Consider the following 22681-nt stretch of genomic DNA (forward strand, 5'->3'; position numbering starts at 1 on the left):
TCCGGTGTCTGTTGGAGGCAGCTGGAGCCCACGGGCAACTTGTGACCCCCTTTCCGGGAGAAGCAGGGAGTGGGAATGCCGCTAATGTTCACATCCCCCCTGCAAAGAGTAGTTCCTGTTGACTCATTCTCCAGGCACAGGGGATTGTCCCCTCTGAGAAGACTGGAAACTAGGCTTCAAGAGGTTACCCTGTAGTAATCGGTCAGCTGGGCATCTGGCGGGGTCCTTGTGAAATTTGGGTGGACGAGTGGATATGATGTTTGGGCAAGTGGGAAGGTGGATAGTTGAGTCGATGGACAGATGGATGGGTTAGTGGATGGATGGATGGATGGACAGACAGACGGGTGGATGGATGGATGAGTGGATGGATGGTCGGGCGGATGGAGAAGTAAATGGATAGATACCAACAGCCCTCAATACAGTCGAGCTAAAAATAGAGAACGGACGTGCAATCACATGCTGCATTTTCAGGGAGACATACAATTGCTAGCATGGAGACAAGATCATGGGTGCGTAACCCTGTTCCGTGACGATGGCAAGCACGTGTGGCGTGTGGTGTGCATGCGAGCACGTGTGCGGGAGGGGCTGTGCCAGGTGCGGTAACTGCTCTGTCTTCTTACCTCATTCCTCCCCTTCCTCTCGTAACTTTGGGTAGAAGTAGCTGCTCTAACCCAGCTCTACCGGTTCAAACACCAGCACACTCCGTCCTCCTCTCCCTTGCTCCCTCCATCCGTCTACCCCGTCTTCACCCCCCCCCCCACGCTTCTCTCCAGCCACCAGCCCGTCCCACACCCACCACCCACCCATCCTTCCCGTCCTGGGTCCAACATGCAGTGAATGAGCACCTAGTGTGTGCCAAGCACCGTTAGGTACCTGGGATAAAGTCACAAGCAACCAGCCCTCGGGGAGCTTGCGTTCAGGGCAGGGAGCAGGCAGAACCGTGGAAGGGAAAGTGTCTGTGCATCTACGCGTCACACCGTAAATTCCCGTCGTCCCCAAGTCCCTTTCCTGCGGGAGCCCGACGTGTGGCTCAGACGACGCTCTCTCCCCAGCACCCGGGGCGACGACCCATCATGGTCCCTCAGCCCGCTGGCTGCGCGGGGGACGTGCTGGCCCCCTCGGTCCTGCCCCCGTTGGGAGGTGCCGATGGGCTGAGTCCGCAGCCCCGCGAGGCCGATGTGCCGAGTGCTGCGGGCGTCCTGACCAGGCCCGGGGTAACCAACCCACCGCTTCCCGCTGTGACGTGCCGGCCCTGAGGTGGGAGTTCCCATCGGACACAAGCTTGGCGGGCGCACCTCTGTTTCCACGGGAGAACAAACGGGTCCCAGACCGACGAGCAGTTTTACGCGTCTAACCGTCCTTTCAATTAGCAATTATCGCGCCTCAGATAAACCTCATTGGCTATGATAGTGCCACTGCGCAAAGCTCCAACCGTCCTTTCAAAATGGGCTGCAAAGGACGGATGCTTCACAGACGCCGTAAAACAAGACCCGCGAGGACCCCAAGGCCTCCAAAGTGTCCTGAGACGGAAAGCGATGATTCCGCTCCGTCGCCTGCAGCGCTGAAACGGCTCTGGACGGGGAGGTGGGGCGGCCGCACCTCCTGACCCCCGTCCTAGCCCCACCTGCGCCCCAACACGCAGCACAGCATGGGTTCTGTCCCAGTCCCCGTCCGGGTTCTGGTTTGGCGGAAAGTGAGCTCTTCCGTCGACCACAGGTGGTGAAGCGGCCCCGGCGAGAGCCCGTTCTGGGAGCCTCTGCCCCGAGGCGCCTCTTCTGCGATGTCCGCTGAGCCGCGTCCCCCGGAGCCAGGATTCAAGCCGTGGCCGCTCGCCACCAGGTGCGAACCCGCCTGCCGCTGTCGGGGGTCCGGACGGCAGGGGCTGCGCCCCGTGGTCACCCAGCGGGTGGAGACCCCAGGCCAATAGGTGTGCAAGTGGCGACGAGGTCCACTCAGCGGAGGGCCCGCTGTGCACTGGGCACAGGGTCCCTGGCGGGGAATGAGCCGGAGGTGCTCCCCGTCCTCAGAATCCGATGATAAATCAGCCCATGGATACACGAGCGATGTGACCCGGAGGGAAACCGTACGCTCCCCGGGCAGCCGTGGTCACGAAGACCGGGTCAGAGTCCAGTTTGGATGCAGTGGTCCGGGAACAAAGGGACAGGGATAGAGCCGAGACTCAGAGAGCCTCAGGGGAGAGCACGAGATGAAGGGGGAGCCGGGTCGGAGCTGGTCCCACAGGCCGGGAGTCTGGTGTTGATGCAGCCCCGGTTTGGGGCCTGGCACCATTCAGGCCAGGACCCCATGGCACGTCCCCAGAGATCCGGGGGCAGCGGCCTCCCGCTACACAGGGGGATGACCATGCAGGCGACAGCCCCCCCCCGCCCCCGCCCTGGGGAAGAGGTGCTGCGGAAGGACAGCCCAGGGCGTATTTAGGTCGGGGAGAAGGGCCCGTTGGCGGCCTCGCCGGGGTCCCTCTTGCGCCCTGGCCCTGGCTCCTCCCAGAGATGCAGGCGCTGAGACCTGGCTCCCAGGGAAGCCAGAGGCCACGGGAGTAATGGCCTGTGGGACCCCCCCGAGGGGAAGCGTGTGGCCCCGAGGGACCTGAACCCGACCACGTGCACTGGACGGGAGGTGCGGGCACAGGGAAGGGGCTCCCACCTGGACGCTCCCAGACCCTGCAGGAGACGTGGTGGCTGACGTCGTCCCCAGTCAGCGTCCCAGTGCTGCCTGGACAGGAAGGGACCCGGGGAGGGGGAGGGGCAGAACGCAGGGACCTGCTTCCTTGGAAGAATCCAGAACAGGTGGAGAATGCGGGGTGGGGGGGGCCTCCATGTGGGGGAGGCAGGACGGAGAGCACAACTTCTGTCAAAGCCGCCGGGAGCCGAGCTGCCCATCTCTGTCCCCTCATGTCCCCTCATGTCCCATCTCATGTCCCCTCCTGCAGCCCCAGTGCTGGGCCTTGCCCTGCCCTCGCTCAGTGCGGACGTGGCCGGCGCAGCAAGGATAATTCAGCCACTGCGCACGTCCAGAGGCCCAGGGACCCTGGCGTGTGGTTTTCTCCCGAAGCCTGCCTGCCCCAGGCCTCTTCCGAGCTGTTTGGGTCCAGGTGGAGTGACCCCGGGGGCCACATTGCCTGCTGCAGAGAAACTATGTCCCCTTGGTCACCAAGACCCACTTCCCCCATCTGGAAGCCAAAGAGGAAGCCCTCCCGCGTGCCTGGTCCCTGCTCTCCTCTCAGCTCTCAGTCCCGGGCCAAGGGAGCCCTGAGTCAGGCTGGAATGAGGCCGATCGAATGAATGACTCATGTCCCCAGGCAGGGTGCTGGCAGCGTCCTCGCAGGTGGGGACTTGGCGGAGCTGTTCTGGCTTTCCCGCCTTCTCTCATGTGACAGGCACGCGACCCAGACTGCCCTTCCTCCCTGCCCTCCCGCTGGCCTGCCATGCTGTTTCCTTGGACCGGAGGGGGTCACACAGCATGCCTCTTGCCAAAGTCACCTGCTCCAGGAGCCCCTGGTGTGCCTGCGATGCGGGCTAGCCATCACTGGGAACATCTGGGTTTTTCTGTCCGTCGAGCTGTAGCTGGCTGGGCCGGGAGAGGTTAAACAAGGTGATATGGAGCCACTGGGCAAAGCCACCTGGGCCACCGGATTCTGTGACCTCCGTCTGTGGCTGGAACTTGATTAAAGAAGGCTCTGGGAGGGGAATGGTATCTCTCGGGACAGGAGAACGTGAGGACGGAGGACCTCGGAGCCCTAGAGGGCACTCAGGACAGTTCTGCCCCATGTGGGTTCAGGCGGGCTCTGGCCACTGGGGTCAGACAGACCCAGCCGTCAGTCCTTCCCCATGTGCTGATCGCAAGGGTAGACACTGAGCATGTCCCAGCCTCCGGCTTTGCATATGTGGACACGGGCCACCCTGGCCAGCTCCCCGAGTCGCGATGCAAGTGACAATGTCACACATAGAGCCCAGCACGGCCACACTCTGAGCTTCTACCCACAGACCGGGGGTCGTCGATCAAGGGTACAGATCTGGGAAAAGCATGGGACCAAAGGAACACGGAGGGGTTCTGTCAGCTTCTGGAATTCTCCCTGCCAGCCTGCCCCCAGCAGCCCCTGCCTAGAGGGGAGACCTTCCTCACAGAACGCTCTAGACCCTGCCCTCCGTGGCCGCGAGTTTCTGACACGAGTGGGCCCCTCCTGAGACCCAGTGTGGTTCCCCAGGTTGGACTCCCTGCCCGCATTCGTCCCCGTGGTTTCTCGGAAGCCCCCATCCTGGGATAACGAGCCAGCATGACCGCTGGGACTCTCCATGGTTAGAACGGGGGTGGGCGTGCCCTCTGCCCCCCGCATGGACATGGCAGCTCCGGCCACCCATCGCGATGGTGCAGGGATGTTTGACGGAAACTGCGTGGCCTGTTGCCTGTGAAGCTGCTCCTTGGCCTTGCATAGGCCCCTGACTAGCCGGCAGGGGCATGTCTCGCCCTCCCGCCGGGACGCGGGCTTGGGAACAGTGGCTCATTGTGAGAAAACATAAAGCAGGAAGGCGGCCCCGCATCTGGTGAGTCGTCCACAGGGCTGGGGCAGTGGCGCGTGTGGTCATCAAAGCTCTCCGGGGACAGGGGCGTCCCCTCACCCGGAGTGGCTGTCCTGCACAGGGGAGCGGAAAAAATGTCAAGAGACCCGGGGTCTGCCCCGATTTCTGCATCGCGAGGGTCTTTGATTTTCCTTTCTTTAAAGATTGATTTATTGAGAGAGAAAGAGTACACGCGGGTGTGTGTGCGCGTGGGTGCAGGCAGGGGGAGGGGCAGTGGGAGGGAGTCCCCGAGCAGACTCCCCGCTGAGTGCAGAGCCCAACGCCGGGCTCCATCTCCTGACGCCAAGACCGTGACCTGAGCCAAAATCAAGACTCGGACGCTTCACCCAATGAGCCGCCCAGGTGCCCCCTGGTTTTTATTTTTCTAAGAGCTGCGTTAAAGGACACATGACATGCAGTTTACTACCTTAACTGTCTTCGGGGCATTCATGTTCTGTGGCATTAGGCTCGTTCACACTGTTGTGTGGCCGTCCCCACTGTCTCCAGAACGTCACGTCTTCCCAAATGGAAATTCTGTCCCCGTGAGATGCCAACTCCCATCCATCCCCTGCCGCCTACCGTTCACTCTGTCCCGTGAAACACTGACCCCCGTCCCTTCCCCATTCCCAGCACCCACTGTCCTCTCTTCTGTACCCCTGAGACTGACTCCCATCCCTCACTCAGCCCTGGCGCCCACCGTCCACTCTCTGTCCCTCTGAGACACCGACCCCATCCCTTCCCTGGCTCTGGCACCCACTGTCCACTCTCTGTCCCCCTGGGACACCGACCCCTGTCCCTTCCCCGGCTCCGGAGCCCACTGTCTTAGGAACGTGACAACTCCAGGCACCTCCCGTCCATCGAACTGTACCAGGAACGTCTGCCTTTCCTTTCCGGCTTCTTTCACTGACTGTAACGTCCTCAGGGTCTGTCCACCTTTACAGGTGTCAGAATGTCCTTCCTTTTCCAGGCTGGATCGTAGTCCGCGATGTGGGTGGACCGCACTGTGTCTATCCGTTCGTCCTTGGGCGGGTGCTCGGCTCGTGTCCGTCTCGGGGCTGATGCGAGCAGGGCCGCTGTGGGCAGGCTGGCGGGCACAGGTGTGACCCGACCTGCAGCCGCTGGTACCGCCCGAGTCTCTTAATCGCAGACCCCCGGGCATTGTCACGCCCTCGCTCCCACAGGATGGCTCGCAGCGCGGCTTCGGCTGTGAACTGCTGGGCCGTGGGCCCGCAGTGTGATGTGTCTTGTCTCGGGCCCTGACCCTCTCGCTCTCTCTCCGCCCCCCCCTCAGGCCGGCTTTCCTGCCCGGTGCCAGCAAGGACGCGCTGTCCGCCTTCGAGTACCCGGAGCCCAAGCGGAAGCTGTACAGCGCGGTCCCGGGGAGGCTCTTCGTCGTCGTCAAGCCATACCACCCTCAGGTCGACGGCGAGATCCCCCTCCACCGCGGCGACAGGGTCAAAGGTCAGTGTCCACTCCGCTTCCGGGCAGGATCAGGTCAGGTCCCCGCCGCCTTGGCTGACCCCCTGTTGGGGCATCGGCGTCAGAGGCCTTGCTTCCCCGGGCCCCTGCGGGACGTCCGGAGCCTGGGAGGGCAGAACGGGGAGCAGACGGGGCTCACCGGCCGTTCTGGCATCACACGCGTGTCGGGAATGAGATTCCGTTGCAGCAAGTACAGGGCGGGGGAGAGCTCCTTCCCCCCCAGGAAACCCCTGAGCGCCCCGGGAAGACGTGGCACGGGGCCGGGGCCTAGTTCGGGTGGGATTTGGACACGTCTTCTCGGGAGTCAGGGAGGGATGTCGGGGGATGGTCCGCCACAGCCTGGAGGCCTCCGCTGGACCTGGGAGGGGAAGCCACCAGGCGGGGGGGAGGATTCCCAAAGCAGAATCCTGGAAAGTGGTTGAAAAGCACAGAAGGTCTCCATGGGTGCCAGGCCAAGGAGTTGGGCTTTGTTCCCAGGGTACTGGGGAGCCAGCGATGGCTTCTGAGCAGGCCAGTCAGGTATGTTGGGCCGTTCGGGAAGATGGGTGTGATTGGGGCGTGGGCCGGAGGTTGGCCGGGGGAGCAGGTGTGGGCACAGCCGGACTCTCCGGGGAGAGCAAGGAGGGGTCACCACGCATGCGTGGGCCCTGCCGTTGGAGGACAGGCTTTCCGAAGACGCATGGCAGGTGATCACAGCGCGCCCCTTAGAGGTCGGCAGGCCAGGGCCAAATCCTGCCTGCCCCTCCTCGTCACCCCCGGGCCCGAGCTGGCCCATAACTCAGCGTCCTCCTCTGTGCCCTGCACGAACGTGGCTGCGCTCGGCTGGGGTTTGCAAGTTTCCGAGCACGGGGAGCCCTGCTCTCCCGCGGCTCCTCCTGGCCGTCCGTGCGGCTGCACACACGGCGGCCAGCTGGGAGCAGGGCCAAGTCCCAGGGGCTCCGCGCGTTCTTCCGGCATTCTCATTCGCCTCCGATGACTTCTGCGGGTCTAGTTCCAGACCCTTTTCCCCGAAACGTTCCCTTCCCAGCTAAGTCTACCTCGTGCATGTGTTAACTCCAGAGGTCACGTGTTCAAACTCCAGAGTTTCCACGCGTCGTTTTTTCCCACTCATTTCGTCTTACTGGACTCCAGTTACTCTGTCGGGGTTTCTCGCTCACTGAAAGCACGTGCTGTGTTAGGTCCCTGGCTCGGCCGAGGTCCTCATCTGCAGTCCAAGGTCAGGGTCACATCGGGCTGCGCTTGCTTGGTGTCCTCCCCGCTCCTGAGAATGGGCTTCCTCAGGCCGGTCCTCGTGTGTCTGGTGATCTTCTATGGTGTCGTAGATGTTAGGCGGGTCAAGTCGTGGGCATTTCTTCTGTTTCGGTGGGTTCCCTGGGTGACCACTCCGGGCCAGCCCAGATCAGGAGCTCAGCCGAGCTGCTCCGTGTCTGTTCTGTGCATGGTCAGTCGGGGATGGGCAAGGCTGCGACCCCTCTCAGGCTCCTTCCCGTGTGGGGACACCCCCCAGTCTCTAGGGTACGTGCTTTCCTGGCTTCGGATTTCTGGTTTTCAGGCAGCTCACACTGAGGGTTTTCCCCGCAGGCCCCTCGCTCTCCCCGCAGCCCTGCCTTGTGGACGGGGTGCAGTCTCCCGGCCGTGGAGAGGGACTTACTGGTCCGACTCCCCTCCCGCTGGCCCCCAGGTGTCCCACCAGGCTGGGCTGCCTCTGCTCACCTTTCGGCACCTTCCACACCGCACCTGTAAGTATGAGTGCCCGCACCGTCCTACGGACTTCTCCGCAATATTCATGTCAGTCGCGTCATTAACGTTCAAGGCATACACGCAGAAAGTCACACCACCTGCCACTTCACACTTCAGTCCCAGAACGCATCGCAGGGTAGACTTTCTCCCCTGCGCGTGGGCAGTTTCCGTTGTCCCCTCAACAAGGACGCGGCGTGTGCAGGCCGGGTGGCTGGCGGCTCCGAGGTCCCGCGCGGGGCTCCGGGCTGGGCTGGTAGATGCCTGCGGAGCCCGCCCGGGGACACCGGCTTCCGTTTGCACCTGGGGCTCCACACACACGAAGATGGAGGCTTCCATCCGTGAGCGCCTGCTGCCTACCACGCACGTCGTGAGTGCCTACTGTTTACCACGCATGCAGCTGATACTCACGTACAGTTTTCCGTGAACCTCGTGGCTCCTGTGGGCCAAAGTTGCTGGTTTGCTCGGGGGTCGTCAGAGTCCCCTCAGTCTGGGTGGCTTGAACCACGGGATTCTCTGTCCGCCGGTCCTGGAGGCCGAGGCCCCAGGTGCAGGCTTCACGGTCGTGGTCTCCCTGGGTCTTCACGGGGTCGTCCCTCCGTATGTGTCTGTGTCCTGGTCCCCTCCTCCTGTAAGGACCCTGGTCCTATGGGATCAGGCCCCCCCAGTGACCTCAGTGACCTTGATCACCTCTTTAATGACCCCAGCTGCAAATAGAGCCCCATTCTGAGGGCCTTGGGGCCGGGCGCCACCCTAGAAATTTGGGGCACGGTTCAACCCAAATCCCTTCTTCTGCAGACAAGGTAAATCTGGGGGTGACCTCCCAGGCTCCCACAGCAGGTGCCCGGGGGGCTGAGGCTCCAGGTGGAGCTTGTCTGGACCCCGAGCCCACAGAGCCCCCCCCACACCTGCCTTGTCTGTCCCGGCCACTCGCTCTGTGGGCCGCCCGCTGCTGGCCTAACCCCGTGGTGCCCGTGTTTGTGGTCTCAACACGTCTGGGAGGGACAGGAAGCAGACTTCCTGTCTCCACGGTGTGTTCCTGCCTGGACAGCTGGTAACGGCCAGCCACGCGCTCCGTTCCGGAAGGAGGAGGTCGTGCGTTCCCCCAGCTCCCTCTCCAGCGTATTGGGTGTGCCCCAAGTTAGTGCTGGAGCCATGTCAGGGAGCAGGAGCTCGGCCCCAGGGGTGATGCGAGGGTGCCCCATGTCCTGGCTCCGGTCCCTGGGGAGTGGGGCACCATCTCCTGGGCTGGAGGGCTCCCATATCCGAAGGAGACTCAGTAGAGCGGGGTCAGTGACGAGCCTTTGGCAGCCTTTTTCGCAGGAGCTGAGGGACGGTGCCTCTCCCGGGGAAGGTGTCTCAAGTAGTGCACCAACAGTGTCCACAGCACAGGGGCCATGGGAAAGGGACAGATGACCGAGGGCCCAGTCCCACAGCCCCTCATTGCTGGCACTCAAACTCCCAACTGTGTGGTCCTTCAAGGCTGTGCTCAATGCCCCCCACTTCAGCTGACTTGTCCTGTGGGAGCTGCTGACTGAGGAGCATTGGATGGCCTGCAGGTCTGGCTTGCACAAGGAAGCATCTAGAAGGTAGGAAGGGTTGTCTCCATGTCGATACTGACACGCAGCTTGGTGCATCTCCTTCCCTCCCGGCCCTGCTGTGCGGCCCCTGGCGTCCTGGTTGGCAGCTCTCGGAGACAGGTAGCTGGAGGTGAGCCGAGGGTATTGTCTCAAAGGGCGCACAGCAGAGGCAGGAGGCCTGGCTGCCTGGCTGGCAGGGGCAGGAGATCTGGGAGGATTTCCGCAGAAACCCAGCTGTCCCCCTCCGGGGGAGTGCAGTCCTGCTGAGAACCCCCAGCCCCCTGGCCAGGCCCTGACTCTCCCTGTGTCCCTATCTTTGCGGCTCAGCTGTGGAGGGGAGGTATTCATATTGCCAGGGATCCACTGAGCCTGTGCCCTGGGAAAGCATATCTCGATACCCCTCTCCGCACAGGCAGGTTCCCGGGCACAGGGCTGTGCCTGTTCTGATCCCCCTTGTGACGCTCATGTGGAGAGGAAAGCCCAGGATGGCTTCAAATTCAAACGGCCTTCCGGGGGGGCTTGGCACAAAATGGGGAACCAAGGCTGTCCAGGCCCTCCAGGAGGTCCCTCCTCAGTGACCCAGGCAGGGGCGGGGTGGGGCTTGGCAGAGGGGGCGGGGCTGGTGCAGCGATGGCCCCTCCCAAGCCTGGGGCTAGATCACCAATGTACAGGCAGGGCCCTGTGTCTCTGGAGGGGAGAGGCCCTGCGTAGTGGCCCGTTAGTGGACTCCTAGATGGGCATCTCCTCCCACCACGTGGCTTCAGCTGTGGCCTCAGAGCCCGTGGACTGTTCGTACTCGGGGCACGAAGTGTCTGCGTTTCAGTGCCTTCAGTCAGTTCATGGGTGAGCCCCACCCAGCCGCCCTGCCCTTGTAGGGAACACGCTCCCACCTGGACACGGTGGGTGGACACCAACCCCAGTGTGCCCGCTGTGTGGCCGGGGGTCGCAGCTCCCTAAGGGCGGAGGCCCGTCCTGCCGACGGCCTAAAACACAGTCGCATGTTGCAACAGGGTCGAGTCGTGCCCGCGGCCCCTCGCATGTGCCCTGCCCCCCCCCCACTCCAGGAGAGCCGCCAGCGAGCGCTCGCCCCCTGGGCACACGGGATGTCCCGGGCCCTCCCCCGGCCTCTCCTCCCATGCTGCGTCCCCCTCTCCTAACGGAGCTGACGCTGGCCCGGCGGCATTCCTCAGCCTCCCCCTCTCCTGCCGGCATCGGAATAACGGGAACGCACTCAGAAGCGCGGGTTGGTGTCCGTCACACACGAGCGCGCCGTCTTACCCGCCTCCCTGGCAGACAGGCAGTCCGGAGAGAAGCCGTGAGTGGGGACGGGGCACCGCATGGGGTTACAGGGCTCTGCCTCAGGCATGGTAGCGTCGCGAACAGGACCCGCTCTGACCCGCGAGGGAGCCGAGGCAGGGGTCCAAGAAGCTTCCCTGCGTATCACGGACACGGACGTGTGGCTTCGGCCCGTCCAGCACATGGGCGGGTGCCTGGCCTCCTGTCGCTGCCAGACAGCGCTCCGTCCGCGGTGACCCTCTCCAGTCTGGATTCTCTGGGGAGCCTGCGTGCGTCCCCCGACCTGGGCCGCTTAGGATATAAGGGGCAGCGTCGGTTTTTGGAGGAAGCGCGTAAGAGATGTCTTCCTATTTCTACCGTGCAGAGTGGCCCATGGACAGACCCTCTACCCCCGTCTCCGAGGGGAGGGGTCTCCAGTGCTCCCCGTCTGCACCGTCAGAGGCCCTCAGTGGCGGGCCAGCTCGTCACAGGTGCAGGGCTCCGAATGCCCCCCTCTCTCCCACGCTCCTGCCTCGAGGCCAGACAGAACACGGGGTCGGCACACAGCCTCTCACTGCGCTTCTCTCTCCTGCTGGGAACTGTCTTTTCCCAGACTGGTTTCAAAGATCAGGCAGACCCTTGGACCCCTCCCCCAGCTGGGCAGGGGCACACGCGTGACCTCATTGTTCCTCCCATCCTTGGAGGTTGTGACCTGTCCCGCCGCTTTGACACAGGGCATGATCGACGCTGGCGACTTGCAGTTCCCCTCCGCCGTCTCAGCCGGGGGGGACAGAGTAGTCGCAGGTCTCGTGGGGTCAGATAACAATGCCGGGAGACCAACACTTATAAGCTCAGGGGAAGAGACACCTGGGGACCCCAGAGTCCATGCCCTCGGCCCCGTCCTGTCCAAGGGACACTGTACAGGTCCCCTTGTCCACAGCTGAGGGAGGTGTGGACGGCCGGCAGCTGGACCAGAGCCGCTGGCTGTGCGGGCTGGAGGACGGCACCGGCCCTGTCCTCTCTCCGTCCCCTCTTCACGCTCACCCCCAGATCCCTCGAGCCCGCCCACTAATGGTTTCCCCCTCTTGCTTCCAGTTCTGAGCATCGGCGAAGGAGGCTTCTGGGAAGGCAGCGCCCGCGGCCACATCGGGTGGTTCCCGGCCGAGTGCGTGGAGGAGGTCACATGCAGGCCCAAGGACAGCCAGGCAGGTAAGGTGGTTCGGCGCGCCGCGTCTCCAGGGCCCTCGGGCCGGGGGGCCTGCCGACAGAGAGAGCCGCGTTCAAAGCAAGGACTTCTCCCTGTCGTCAAAACGGGTTGATTCGATTCCTCTGGGCTTTGTCCAAACCAAAAATAGGTTGCAAGACGGTGCGGGAGCTTTTAGTTACGGGGCTGCTCCGTACACGTTCCAGAAAACTTGGATCGTTTGCTGTAGCCATCGGGGAAGGGCTCTCGCGGGTCAACGGAACCTGGAAGGTCGGTCCTCGATCTCTCATACCGAGGTCGCACGTGGGCAGCTCCTGTGCCCTGGAAGGCCCCCGCCCCGGCCATGCCCTCCGTTAAAACCACACGCCCTGACGTGTCACTGAGCGCCGCCCCAGAGCGGCTGGCGTTCGCGAAGGAAAACCGCTCCCGCGTCTCCCAGAGCTCCAGATGCAGCCTTTGCTGAGCACCGCTTTGAAACCGATTGCGGGAGGACTGGGTGATTAAAACGTTAAGAGGAGATCGTTCGCATACAGCAGACTGGGGAGGAAGCATGGCGCTCGGGGAACGTTAAGCGCCGACTGTCTTGCAGGGAGAGGGGCTCCGTGCGGGCGTTCTGCGTCCCAGACCCCCCAGCCCACGTCGGAGGGGCCATCCTCACTCTGTGGCTGGTGGCTTTGCTCTGTCTGCTTGTGCGGGCTCGTGGCCCCTGCCCCGCAGGCCCGCACCACTGGGAGACGGGGATAGTGAAGCTCGTGCTTGGGAAGGCGCGGTGAGCGCCCCGCACATGGCTGGCTTGGCAGACTTCCTCGGGGGTGCTCAGTGGGTTCCCTGTCCGAGAACTTGATTTCAGAGGGGGTGTCCACGTGTGCCGGGCTCCCCACTGCTCAGGAGAGGGAACTGTGATGCTCCCTGCGTGGTGGGGGGTGTCGAGCTAAGAGGTGTGTCCTACGCGTAGGTGGAAAGCGAAGGCTGGGATGTGCTCTCTGGGGAAGGCGGCTGGGCAGGTCCGTGGGCAGCAGGTGGGTGGGAGCGTGCTCTCCCGGGCGTGGTGGTGCGCGTCCTGAGCCCCAGGACAAGCCGGACCTCCTGGCCCTCCAGGGCCTGCTGCCCCTGGCCCACCCGTGTCCTCTTGGGCAGGCAGCACACCCGAGCCCACCAGTCTGCGAAGGGTAAAATGAGAGCTGTGAGCGCGACGTCCTGTCCAGGCCGCTGAGCACCCCCTGCCGCCCTCTCGTCCTTCCGGCCTCTCCTGCCCCCCAGCTTCGGTGCCACTGCTCTCCAGCACACGTTCCTTCCTTGGAAAGACTCAGGCACATGGGCGCCGGGTACTGCTGGCCGGGGCAGCCCAGGATGGCCACATGTGCGGGTCCCCCGGGCCCTCCTGCTCCCTGCGTCCTCCTGTAGAGAAGGAGCAGAAGGCCAGGGCCCGTGGCGCCCCCTCCTACCCTCTCCTGCCGTGAGCCTTTTCCACCCATCTACCCCCCACGCGGGCATGACATCCGCAGGGCGGGCGGACACGGAGCTGCTCGTCCAGGCTGACGCTCCCCTCCGGAGGGGGTCCTGGGGGACAGTGGCGTGTGTATGTCCATCGTGGGAAAGCTGTCGGGTGTGACGTTCCTGGAAGGATGTTCCTAGCTCCTTGCAAGCCTCTGCAGAATGTCGTCCTTTTGGTAACCTGGCACTGGCCACCCAGGCTGCTGTTCAACATTCGTGGGACTCCAGCCAATTCTGGGGGCTGGCTGTGTGTCCTGGGGGACTTGAGAACATGTAGGCTGGTCCCAGACCCCAAACCACCATGCCAGTCCCTTCTGGACCGTGGCACCCGCCGCCGCCGCCGCCCCGTGCACATTTCCTGAGTGCCTCCGGCCCCGTGCAGCATAGCTTTGTGCTGCCCGTAAGGATCGGAGGAGCTGGAGTTCCTCGTGCTGTCCCAAGTGGCTACAGTGTGGCTTCAGCGTCCCAAATGTGTTATCTTGTGGTTCTAAGGTCAGAAGTCTGGTGTGGGTCTCACGGGTCCCCATGTCAGCCGGGCTGTGGTCCTTTCTGCAAGCTCTGGGGGAGAGTGCATGTCCTTGTTGTCTCCGGGCTCTGGACGCTGCAGTGTGCTTGGCTCGTGGTCCCTCCTGCCAACTTGAGAATGGGGCCAGGTCCCTTACGCTGCTCGTCTCTGACCCCCTCTTGCTCCTTCCCCGCGGGTTAGGACGCGTGTGGTCAGCCTGGGCCCACCGCATAGGCCAGCGGAAGGCAAGCTGATTTGCAGCCTCATTCCCTTTCTCCGTGTGAGGTCGCTATTCCCAGGCGCCGGGCATTAAGACGTATCTTTGTGAGAGGGGGGATCCTCTATCCACCAGGGAGGGTAAATTATGTGCCTGCTAGGAGGCAGGCACAGGTCAGAGGAGGCGGCATCCCGCAGTCCTGGGGTGGAGGGCGGTGGCGCGGTGGGGAGCGGACTCGGACCTGGATTTCAGGGTAGGGACGGTTCTGGAGTGGCTCCCGCCAGGCTGGCTTCCTTGGGCTTTCTCGGGGGCAGGGCTTACAGATCGCTTTTGTCGCCGTGAGACTTAGCTGCACGAGAGCACAGGTCAGGGCATTTTGGCACACGTACACCCCCGTGTCTCCGAACATACTCGGGCAGGTGTCCTGACCCCGCAAGTTCTGTCAGGGTGCTTCCTGGCCACGCCGCCTGCCCCGGGGCTCTGGCAGCGGAGGCCGGTGCGACTGGCTGACTCGCCCAGGGACAGACCCCTACAGCCCGCACTCCTGGGCTTCAGGCGCTCATCACCAGCCACGCTGCCGTAAGCGCCAGTGATCTGTCCCTGTTTGTCCCTGAGGAGTGTTCTGTCGCACGAGTACGCCCAGCAGACCTCGACTCATGCTCCCACTGACGGCACTGGGGCCGCTCCTTGATGTGGGATCATAGGAAAGTTTCTGTACAAGCCTGTCCGTGGACGTGGTTTCATCTGTCACGGGGAAGTGGCCGGGAGCACGTTGCGAGGTCGCAGGACAGGAGTGCGTCTCACTTTAGAGGAAACATCCAGACAGCAGTCCCAGCTGCTGGGTCTCCTGGGGCTCCCGTGACCCCACGTCCTCGCCCACGTCTGCTATCACAGGTCCCTTAAGGGGCGGCCGCCATGTGGGTGTGGCAGGAATTGTGCTGAAGTCCGGTCGGGGGGGATCATGGCACGCAGCTTCCGTGCGCTGCTTCCTGAGGTCAGTGTCTTTCTAAGGATCTGGGCACGTCTCCGTCCACCTTTAGTTGGGCCGCTTCTCTTGCTGCTCCTGGATTTGGGGTTTCCTCGTGTGCTCTGCCTTCCACGCTAGATACGTGTGACAGGTACTCCCCGGAGCCTGGGACTTGACCTTTTGTTTCCTACTGCGTCTTAAATAAGTAGAGAGTTTTTTAAAATTTTAAACCAAGTCCAACTCCCATATTTTTTTTTTTTACGATCAGCATTTTTTTGGTTTAAAAATACTGCACTTTTAAGCAAACCTGGAGTATATATAGAATCTGGAGATGGCACAACAGACGTGCCCCGTGTTTCCTCCCAGCGCGCTCGGTCTGCCCCAGGTCAGCCCGCTGTGGGCTGCATGCGTTCCCTTCGTCTGGGGAGACCCACGTCTCTGCGTTGTAAAGTGAGTGTTTAGCCGGCGAATCGCAGTCTTGCGCATTAAATGAAAGTGGTAACTGATTCGAGGAACCCCCAGCACACGGGGGCAGCTCAGGGCACCTTGTGTCTGAGCCCAACCGACCGATTTCCCGTCACACAATGACGAACGTCGGGGACCACGGGCAGCCCCCACAGGATGACGTGCGGGGCCCGGGTCGCCGGCCGGTTCACGGATACACGTTGGGCTCAGTGGTGCGGCAAGGTCGGGAGCTGTGTCTTCAGTGCGGGAAGCCCTTGCTCTACCAAACCTCAGTCTCGTCTCTTAGGACCATGTGCTTCTGATGACCTCACCGGTTCCAACAGGCTTTCCTTCCTGGTCGCTCATCCTCCTGGGGAGTAGGGAGGGCAGGAACCATCCTCCCCGACCTATGCAGACACCCGCGTGCCAGCACCAGGAGCTCACCGGGCTGGGCTGGGACCTGTTCTTCGGGATCCTAACGCTGCGCACTGTATCACCTGGCAGGGAGCAGTGCGGTGGTCCTGGGACTGTGTGCGCATCCCTCCCTGCGCTCCTGGCATGCAGGCTGCTTCCGGATGGGGCTTTGCCGCGGATGTATTAGGTGGGGTGAGGTCAGCCGCTGTAACACGTGAGCCCGTCACTTCGGCGGCTTCCATCCTGCCGTGTCCTCCCCATTCTCAAGGGCTTTCGGGGCCTCTGGCTCAGAAGGGACACACACCACTGCCTCTCTGTTCCCAATGTTAAGGACCGTCGTGGGACGTGGACTCCACAGGGCTCGGCCTTGTGGCTCCTGGCTAGGAGCCCCCACTGGTGACTGACCGCTCGGGAGAGGCAGAGGGACGTGGGCTTGGGCAGATACATGCACGTTTGGAGAGATCCACGTGAAGGAAACGGCTCAGGCATTGTGGGGGCTGGTGAGTCTGAGATCCGCAGGGCAGGCTCAGGCTGCAGTCGTGAGGCAGAATTTCTTCTTCGAGAAGCCTTGACTGATGGGGGAGGCCCACCCACACCGTCCAGGAGAATCTCTGCTCCGTCAGCTGGTTGTGGGGGCCGCGGGCCCTGTCTGCCGAACACCTTCACGGCAATGACAGTAGCTGGGTGCCTGGTCTGGTCAGGTTGACACCTCAAACTGGCCGTCACCAAGACCGACCCACACCACGGATGGAGAGAGGGACGGTGGCTGCCTCCGCTTACCATCGTGTCCCCATCCGGGCTGCCAGGTTAGACGGTGGCTTGGTCCTTTCTCTGTAGGATTCCGCACACCAGCCATGACAGGGCATGTCCCCGAAGGCAGGTCTCGGGTGAGGAACAGATAAAATACATCCAGACTCATCACCCGGAGCCCTTCGATGAGTCGGTTCACGGAGCGCGAACGCATGTGCGTGCAGCTTTCGGCCACCGCTCATGTGTAAGCAGAAGCTGTGCCACGGGGTCCCCCATTCGAGAAAATGACAAAACCAAGTCACTGCCAAGCACATGGTGTCTTAGCTGCCGAAACAGAGGCCCGGACGGTCTGAAGATCCCCGTCCGCTTAGCATAAGATGACAAGGTGGCGTGAACAGCCACTGTCCCCAGCATCCAGAGACAGCCAGACTCTGGTCCCCTGAAGGCCACAGAGCTGGGTGGCCCAGACCTCATGTGCAAGACTGCACACTCCTAACTCCTGGTGCGTCCTTGTGGCCCGAGCTGGTCTGCTGCTGGGATCCCTGTGCGCTCTCTGGGTGGCTGCGTTCCCCTCACCCAGCATCTCTTGAGGCTGTGCTGATGCCCGTCACAGCCGTACACGGCAGGACCAGGCAGCCCTACTCCAGCCTTTCCAAAGCACAAATCCTGACCCCTGTCCCCTGGAGCATCCCCTCGACCTTGCCTCTCCACTTAGCTTTCGCAGATGACGCACGTGACCTTCACAGCACACAGGAGGTGGGGACGTGGTCGCGTCTCTAGGCGAGGGTCGGAGATCGTAAGTGACCTGCTCAGAGCAGCACATTGACTAAGCGGCCACGCCGGGACATCAGCGTCGGTCCGTCCAAGCTGACCTTCATCCACCGGGCTGGGGTGTCCCCAGAGGATCCGCCATGTCTGAGATGTTGAGACCTAGCGGTCGTGGATGGTGGAAAAGTTGGTGGTTGTGATGGTCACGGGGGGGGGGATGCCAGTTGGGTGGTGGTACTGATGGTGGTGATACGGGTGTTGGTGGTGTTGGTGATGTTGCTGACGGTGGTAGCCAGGAGGATAACGGTGAGGCAGATGATGGTCATCAGACCTGACGGTCCAGCCTGATGAATTCTACTGCTCCGGCCACAGGTGGAATGTGCTCACTTATCCCCGCCTGCCCAGCCTCACCTTCCCTACTGGGAAGCTCCTGGATTGCTTCTTCCAATTCCCAAAATCTCACTTCTTTCCTCAAGTTCTCCTCTTTGTGCAGACACCTCCACACTGGGTGCCGTTGAGAAGAATCACTTCGCCCCTGTATGTCTCGGTCCTCAGTCTGGTACTTACGTGATCTTTGCGTTTCTAATTTTTTTGACCATGATGTGTCGCTTAGCAAATGGCTATAAAACAGCAGCCCCGCCCCGCGTGACTCTCATCCCCGAAGGCCCCACGCGCCCCGTGGCAACAGAACCGTCTCTCCCCACTGCTAAGCCCACCATGCTTGCACGTCATTCACTTCCTTTGTCTGTGACGCTCTGCTTGTCATCCCTAAACAACGTAACGGAGTTTGGGCCAATTTTGAACCATGTGTAAGTGGAATCAGCCTCTGTGTGTGGTGTATTGTGTTTGGCTTCTCTCCCAACATCTGTCTTAGATGTCTGGATTGTGTAAGTGGCTCGGGGTACCCATTTCACTCTTAGGTCGTTCTTTGGGTTTTGTCGATCTGTCCTGGCATGGGGCGCCACCTGGGTTGCCTACAGCCCAGGTCTGTCATGGGCAGCGTTGCTGTGGTCCCTGCCCCCTGGTGTGAACATACTTGTTCTGCTTTTCCTCATACCCCAGGATGGGTGGTGGTCAGGTCTGGGTGTGTCCTCTGTCTCACTGGATCCTTTAACTATGTCCTAAGTGTGCATATCAGTCTGTACGTGCTGCTGTGACAAGTAGCACAGAGAAGGCAGCTCAGCCAGCAGACGTTTTTTCCTCCTGGCGCCGGAGGCTGGAAGTCTGAGGTCGAGGTACCAGCATCGTTGGCCTCCTGGCTTGCAGACAAGCCATCTGCTCACTGTACCCACATATGGTCAAGTTCTCCGGTGTCTTTCCTCATAAGGGCATTAATCCCATCATGGGGTCCCCACCCTCATGACCTCCACGGACCCAAACTACCTCCCAAATGCCCCTCCTCCAGATACCATCCCACAAATGCATTGGGGAGCACAGACGTTTAGTCCCTGGCAGCGCTATGTCCGCATCTCGCCAGCACATGCTGCTGGCAGACCGTTCCACTGTGGGTCTTGTGCCCTGCTACGTCCACACAGGACTTCAGTTTGTGTCCCCCCCATTCCTTCCGAGTGTGAGAACTTTTTTGTGTGTTTAATGGCTGTTTATTTTCCTTTTCATGTTTTGGTCAAGTGCCAGTTTAGGTCTTTTGCCCATTTTTCTGTAGCGTTGTTTGTTTCTTATTGATCTGTGGTCACTCTTTATATATTACATAAGAAAGCCATTCTCAGCAATATACATTCACCACATCTGTTCCCAGACTGTGGCCAGGCTTTTCCCTGGGAGGCCGGAGACCCTTGCACATGGCTCTCATGGTCACCAGTCTTCTCCTTACCATGGAAGAAGCATGGGCTCAGGGCAGCCTGCAGATGGCACGCCAATCCAACTGTGACCCATAACCCCCTTTCCACCTTATTTAATGGGAACACATCTTCTGTCTCTGGGAGGGGGTGCTGGCTTCCCATTTAAAGCGGTGACTAGAAGAGCTTCTTATAGATAAATGTATAGGGACGACCATCTTTGGAAAACCCAGCCCTGCTACTTTGGGGTAGCTTAGCTGTGACCCTTTGCCCACATGATTCCCTTAACGCCGTTAACCTAACTTAACCTAGTTACAAAGCCCAGGTCACGCAAAGGACTTCAGGGTGACTGGTTGGACAGATTACATACGTGCATGCTCACTTGTCAGACTCTGGGGTCTGGGCTTGGCCCCTGCCGGGGGTCTGTCACTGAACACTGTGACAGCGGTCCTGCACCAGCCCCTGGATGGGACATTTCTCATCTCCAAAGTAGTCCCCCAGGCTAAGAGTCCCCTTTCCTATTTTGCACAAAAGGGAACATGGGCCCAGAGACGTTGAGCAATGTGTCCAGAGTCACCCAGCCTATGAGTTGTAGCCACGGGTTTCGGAGCAGGATCTCTCCTGCTTTAGCAACCTGTGGGTCACTTGGAGGAGGGAACGTTCCCACATTTAAAAAAAAAACACCCGATTATAAAAACTGAAATTGTCTATGAGAACGTGAACCATTAAGGCAGAACAGTTTTGTTCTTAAAAAGAAGCAAGGGTCATTTTTAGGGCATCACCAAAATGGAAGCACAGAATAAAAATTCCTCTAAGACTTGAGGTGCCCCCAGGAAAACTTGGGGTCTCTAGTCTCAGTTTGAGAAAATCCAGATTTAGGGTTCAGGCGTCTTTCTGTTGGCGAAGTCTGGGCTCCTGGTTGCTGAGAATCCCATACCTTCTTGAGGCAGAGCTGGCATGGAAACCTGATTTTGAACTTCTAACCCAGGGCTTCTCCTTGTCCCATCCCAGCTCAGGGGGACGACCTCTGTTCTTTATCACTTTCTTAATTGGAGGCGACAAAACCCCAGAGCTCCCTCCAACACCGTCTGCCCCCAAAAAGGGAATTAATATCGCAACATAATTGGAAAGCCCAGGGTTCTGGCTTCAGGCATGGCTAAATCCAGGTGTTCAAATGATGTCCCGCAGGAGCTCTCTCTGTGTCTTCAGGCACTGATTCCTTCCTCTCTGACAGCTGTATCCTTTGGGCAACTCACTTGTCAGCATGATCCCTGAGAGCTCCGGGCTTGGTCCTTCTGAGTCCAAGTACAGCACAGAGAGAATATGTCTTTCTTGCCTGTTGGACGGGCATCAGGGATTGGCCCTGATTGGGTGACCTGGGTCATGGATAGGTGCACCCCAGAACCTGTTGCTAGAACTGGGGGATGAGTGTGCTTGGGAAGTATGACTGGCTGCACCTGGGACAGGTGGGGTGCTGTGACCAGCAGAAGGAGGGGGGCAGCGGAACCTCTGTAGACGCCTAGAGACACCCCTCCAGCAGGGAGGCCCAAACATCGGGCTCTTGGAACAGAAGAGGAGGCCACCGCCATGACCTGCTCTCCCCCAGCCGGGAACACTTCCCCGGGAGACACAGAAGGGGCGGGGGCTGCCCCCCAGGGCTCTGGCGTGTCCCGGTTAGGACCAGCGGGACCGGAGCTAGTGGAGTTCCGGTATTAAACAGAAGCCCCGTTTGTCACAGTCCTAGGAAGCCTCTACAAGACATCACCGCAGGCACGGTTGGTTCCTCCAAAATAGAACGTATCTGGTTATCTTTAGAACATTTAAAAATACAGGCAAGCGGCTTATTAACACAGTTGTAATCTAAAATATTAATAAGCCACGAAAGAGCCGGCCTCCAGAGGACTCACGGGCTGTTCCCTAACGGAACATGAAACAAACACAAGGACTCGTTGTCCTCTGCGAATGGTTACGTGTTTGTTAAACAACCATGGCCCAACCACGCAGGCTTTCCCCTTCGTCTTGCTTTTACGCCATTTTATTAAAAGACACTTGGAGCCTCGCCTTTTCCGTGCGTGGCGTGGCCCCTGAGCAGCTGCCCCGTGTTTCAAGTACCAGTTTCCACGTTCAGCCTCGCCCCCGAAATAGGGTTCTGCCAGGTCCGTCTGTGGCTTCGGTCGTTGGCGTCGCTCCGCGTCCCGGGCGTGCCCTCCCCTCCCAGCCTTGGCGGTGGTGGCTGCCTGCCTCGGTTCCCATGGCAACCCGGTGACGCCGGTACCAGCCCCGCCCTCCTTCCCCACGTGCCTCGTGCCGCTGCGGGATGTGTGTCTGCAGCTCCTCGCAAAAAGTCACCTTGCACAGCCGTTGCTCTGGGCGGGGGCATCCCTGTCTGGACCGTGGTGGGCAGGAAGGAGGTTTCTGCCGTTCCGCCAGGTTGGCCGTGGCAGACTGTGACGGGGGGAGCTTGAACAGCGAGACTTTTCTTTCTCCTGGTTCTCGGTTCTGGAAGTCCTCGGTCCGGGTGTCCCAGCGTGGGTTTCCGGTGACGACTCTTCCTGGCTTGTAGGTGGCCACGTGTCCTCACATGGCTTCCCGCTGTGAACCTCTCCCTATCCCTTTCCCTTCTCAGAAGGGCACCGTGGGTCCTGTGGGATTAGGGCCCCACTCATGACCTCACGTAACCTCACTGAACCTTAACTGCGTCCCGGAAGGTCCACGTATGCAGCCACCTTGGGGTCAGGGCTCCAGCGTAGGGGTTTGGGGGAGGGGCCGGAGTTCAGTTCACGGCATGACGAAGAGTGACAGCCGTGAACCGGAGCCCCGTCCCCTCTGCTGCGACCTGGAGTACCCTTCCCGCCGCACAGCCCCAGCCCCCGCGGGGACCGCTGCATTGTCTGAGTTGAGCACCATAGCTGTTTCCTCTGTCCCGAGGCTCCCGTCTGATCAGGCTGCACGCTGATCCCCCAGCACCCAGAGGTCTCTTAGGGTCCTCTGTTCTGGAGACAGGGCCCGGAGCCAGGTCCCCAGAATAGACCGATGTCAGAGTCCATGGCTCTGATTTAAGGCCATGAGCCTAGAGCCAGAGCGTCCCCATCAGCTTGCTGCTGTGTGGCCTTGGGCCGCTTGCTTGGCGTCTCTGACCTCTAGTTCCCGCTCTGTGAGACGGCTGTGGCAACAGCGAGTTTACCGCAGCATGGCCGGAGGGGGCGGTGAGCCCGCGGGGGAAAGCTCTGGGCACGGTCTGGCTCGCAGGCGTGCTCACTAGACACTGGCTCTTGGGCCGCTGTCATCCTGCATAACACGTCTGAGGGTGCCCACGGGACGTGGCTCCAGCCCTGCCCTGGGAAGCCAGGATGCGTGGGTGGGACCTGTGTGTCTCAGCGGCTTTCCAGGCTTTCCACGTGGGCCGTTAGATGCGCCAGGATCTGAGCCCTGAGACGGAACAGGTTTAATTGGGGCAAATGGTGTGAGCCAAGGGGG

General features: G+C 61.0%; 1 protein-coding gene and 1 pseudogene across 2 annotated transcripts in view; one reads left to right on the forward strand and one right to left on the reverse strand.

Annotated features, from left to right (window-relative positions):
• SHANK2 (SH3 and multiple ankyrin repeat domains 2) overlaps positions 1 to 22681 on the forward strand; it is a 459520-nt gene that overhangs the window by 205049 nt on the left and 231790 nt on the right. For both annotated transcript variants that reach the window (XM_046014851.1, XM_046014852.1), the window contains 2 exons: positions 5866 to 6035; positions 11741 to 11854. In XM_046014851.1, the coding sequence (XP_045870807.1) occupies positions 5866 to 6035; positions 11741 to 11854 (284 nt within the window). The remainder of the gene's footprint in view (positions 1 to 5865; positions 6036 to 11740; positions 11855 to 22681) is intronic.
• Positions 1251 to 1427, reverse strand: LOC123950120 (annotated as a pseudogene).

This window comes from Meles meles, chromosome 8 (assembly GCF_922984935.1).
Source record: "Meles meles chromosome 8, mMelMel3.1 paternal haplotype, whole genome shotgun sequence".
NCBI classification, from domain to species: Eukaryota; Metazoa; Chordata; class Mammalia; order Carnivora; family Mustelidae; genus Meles; species Meles meles.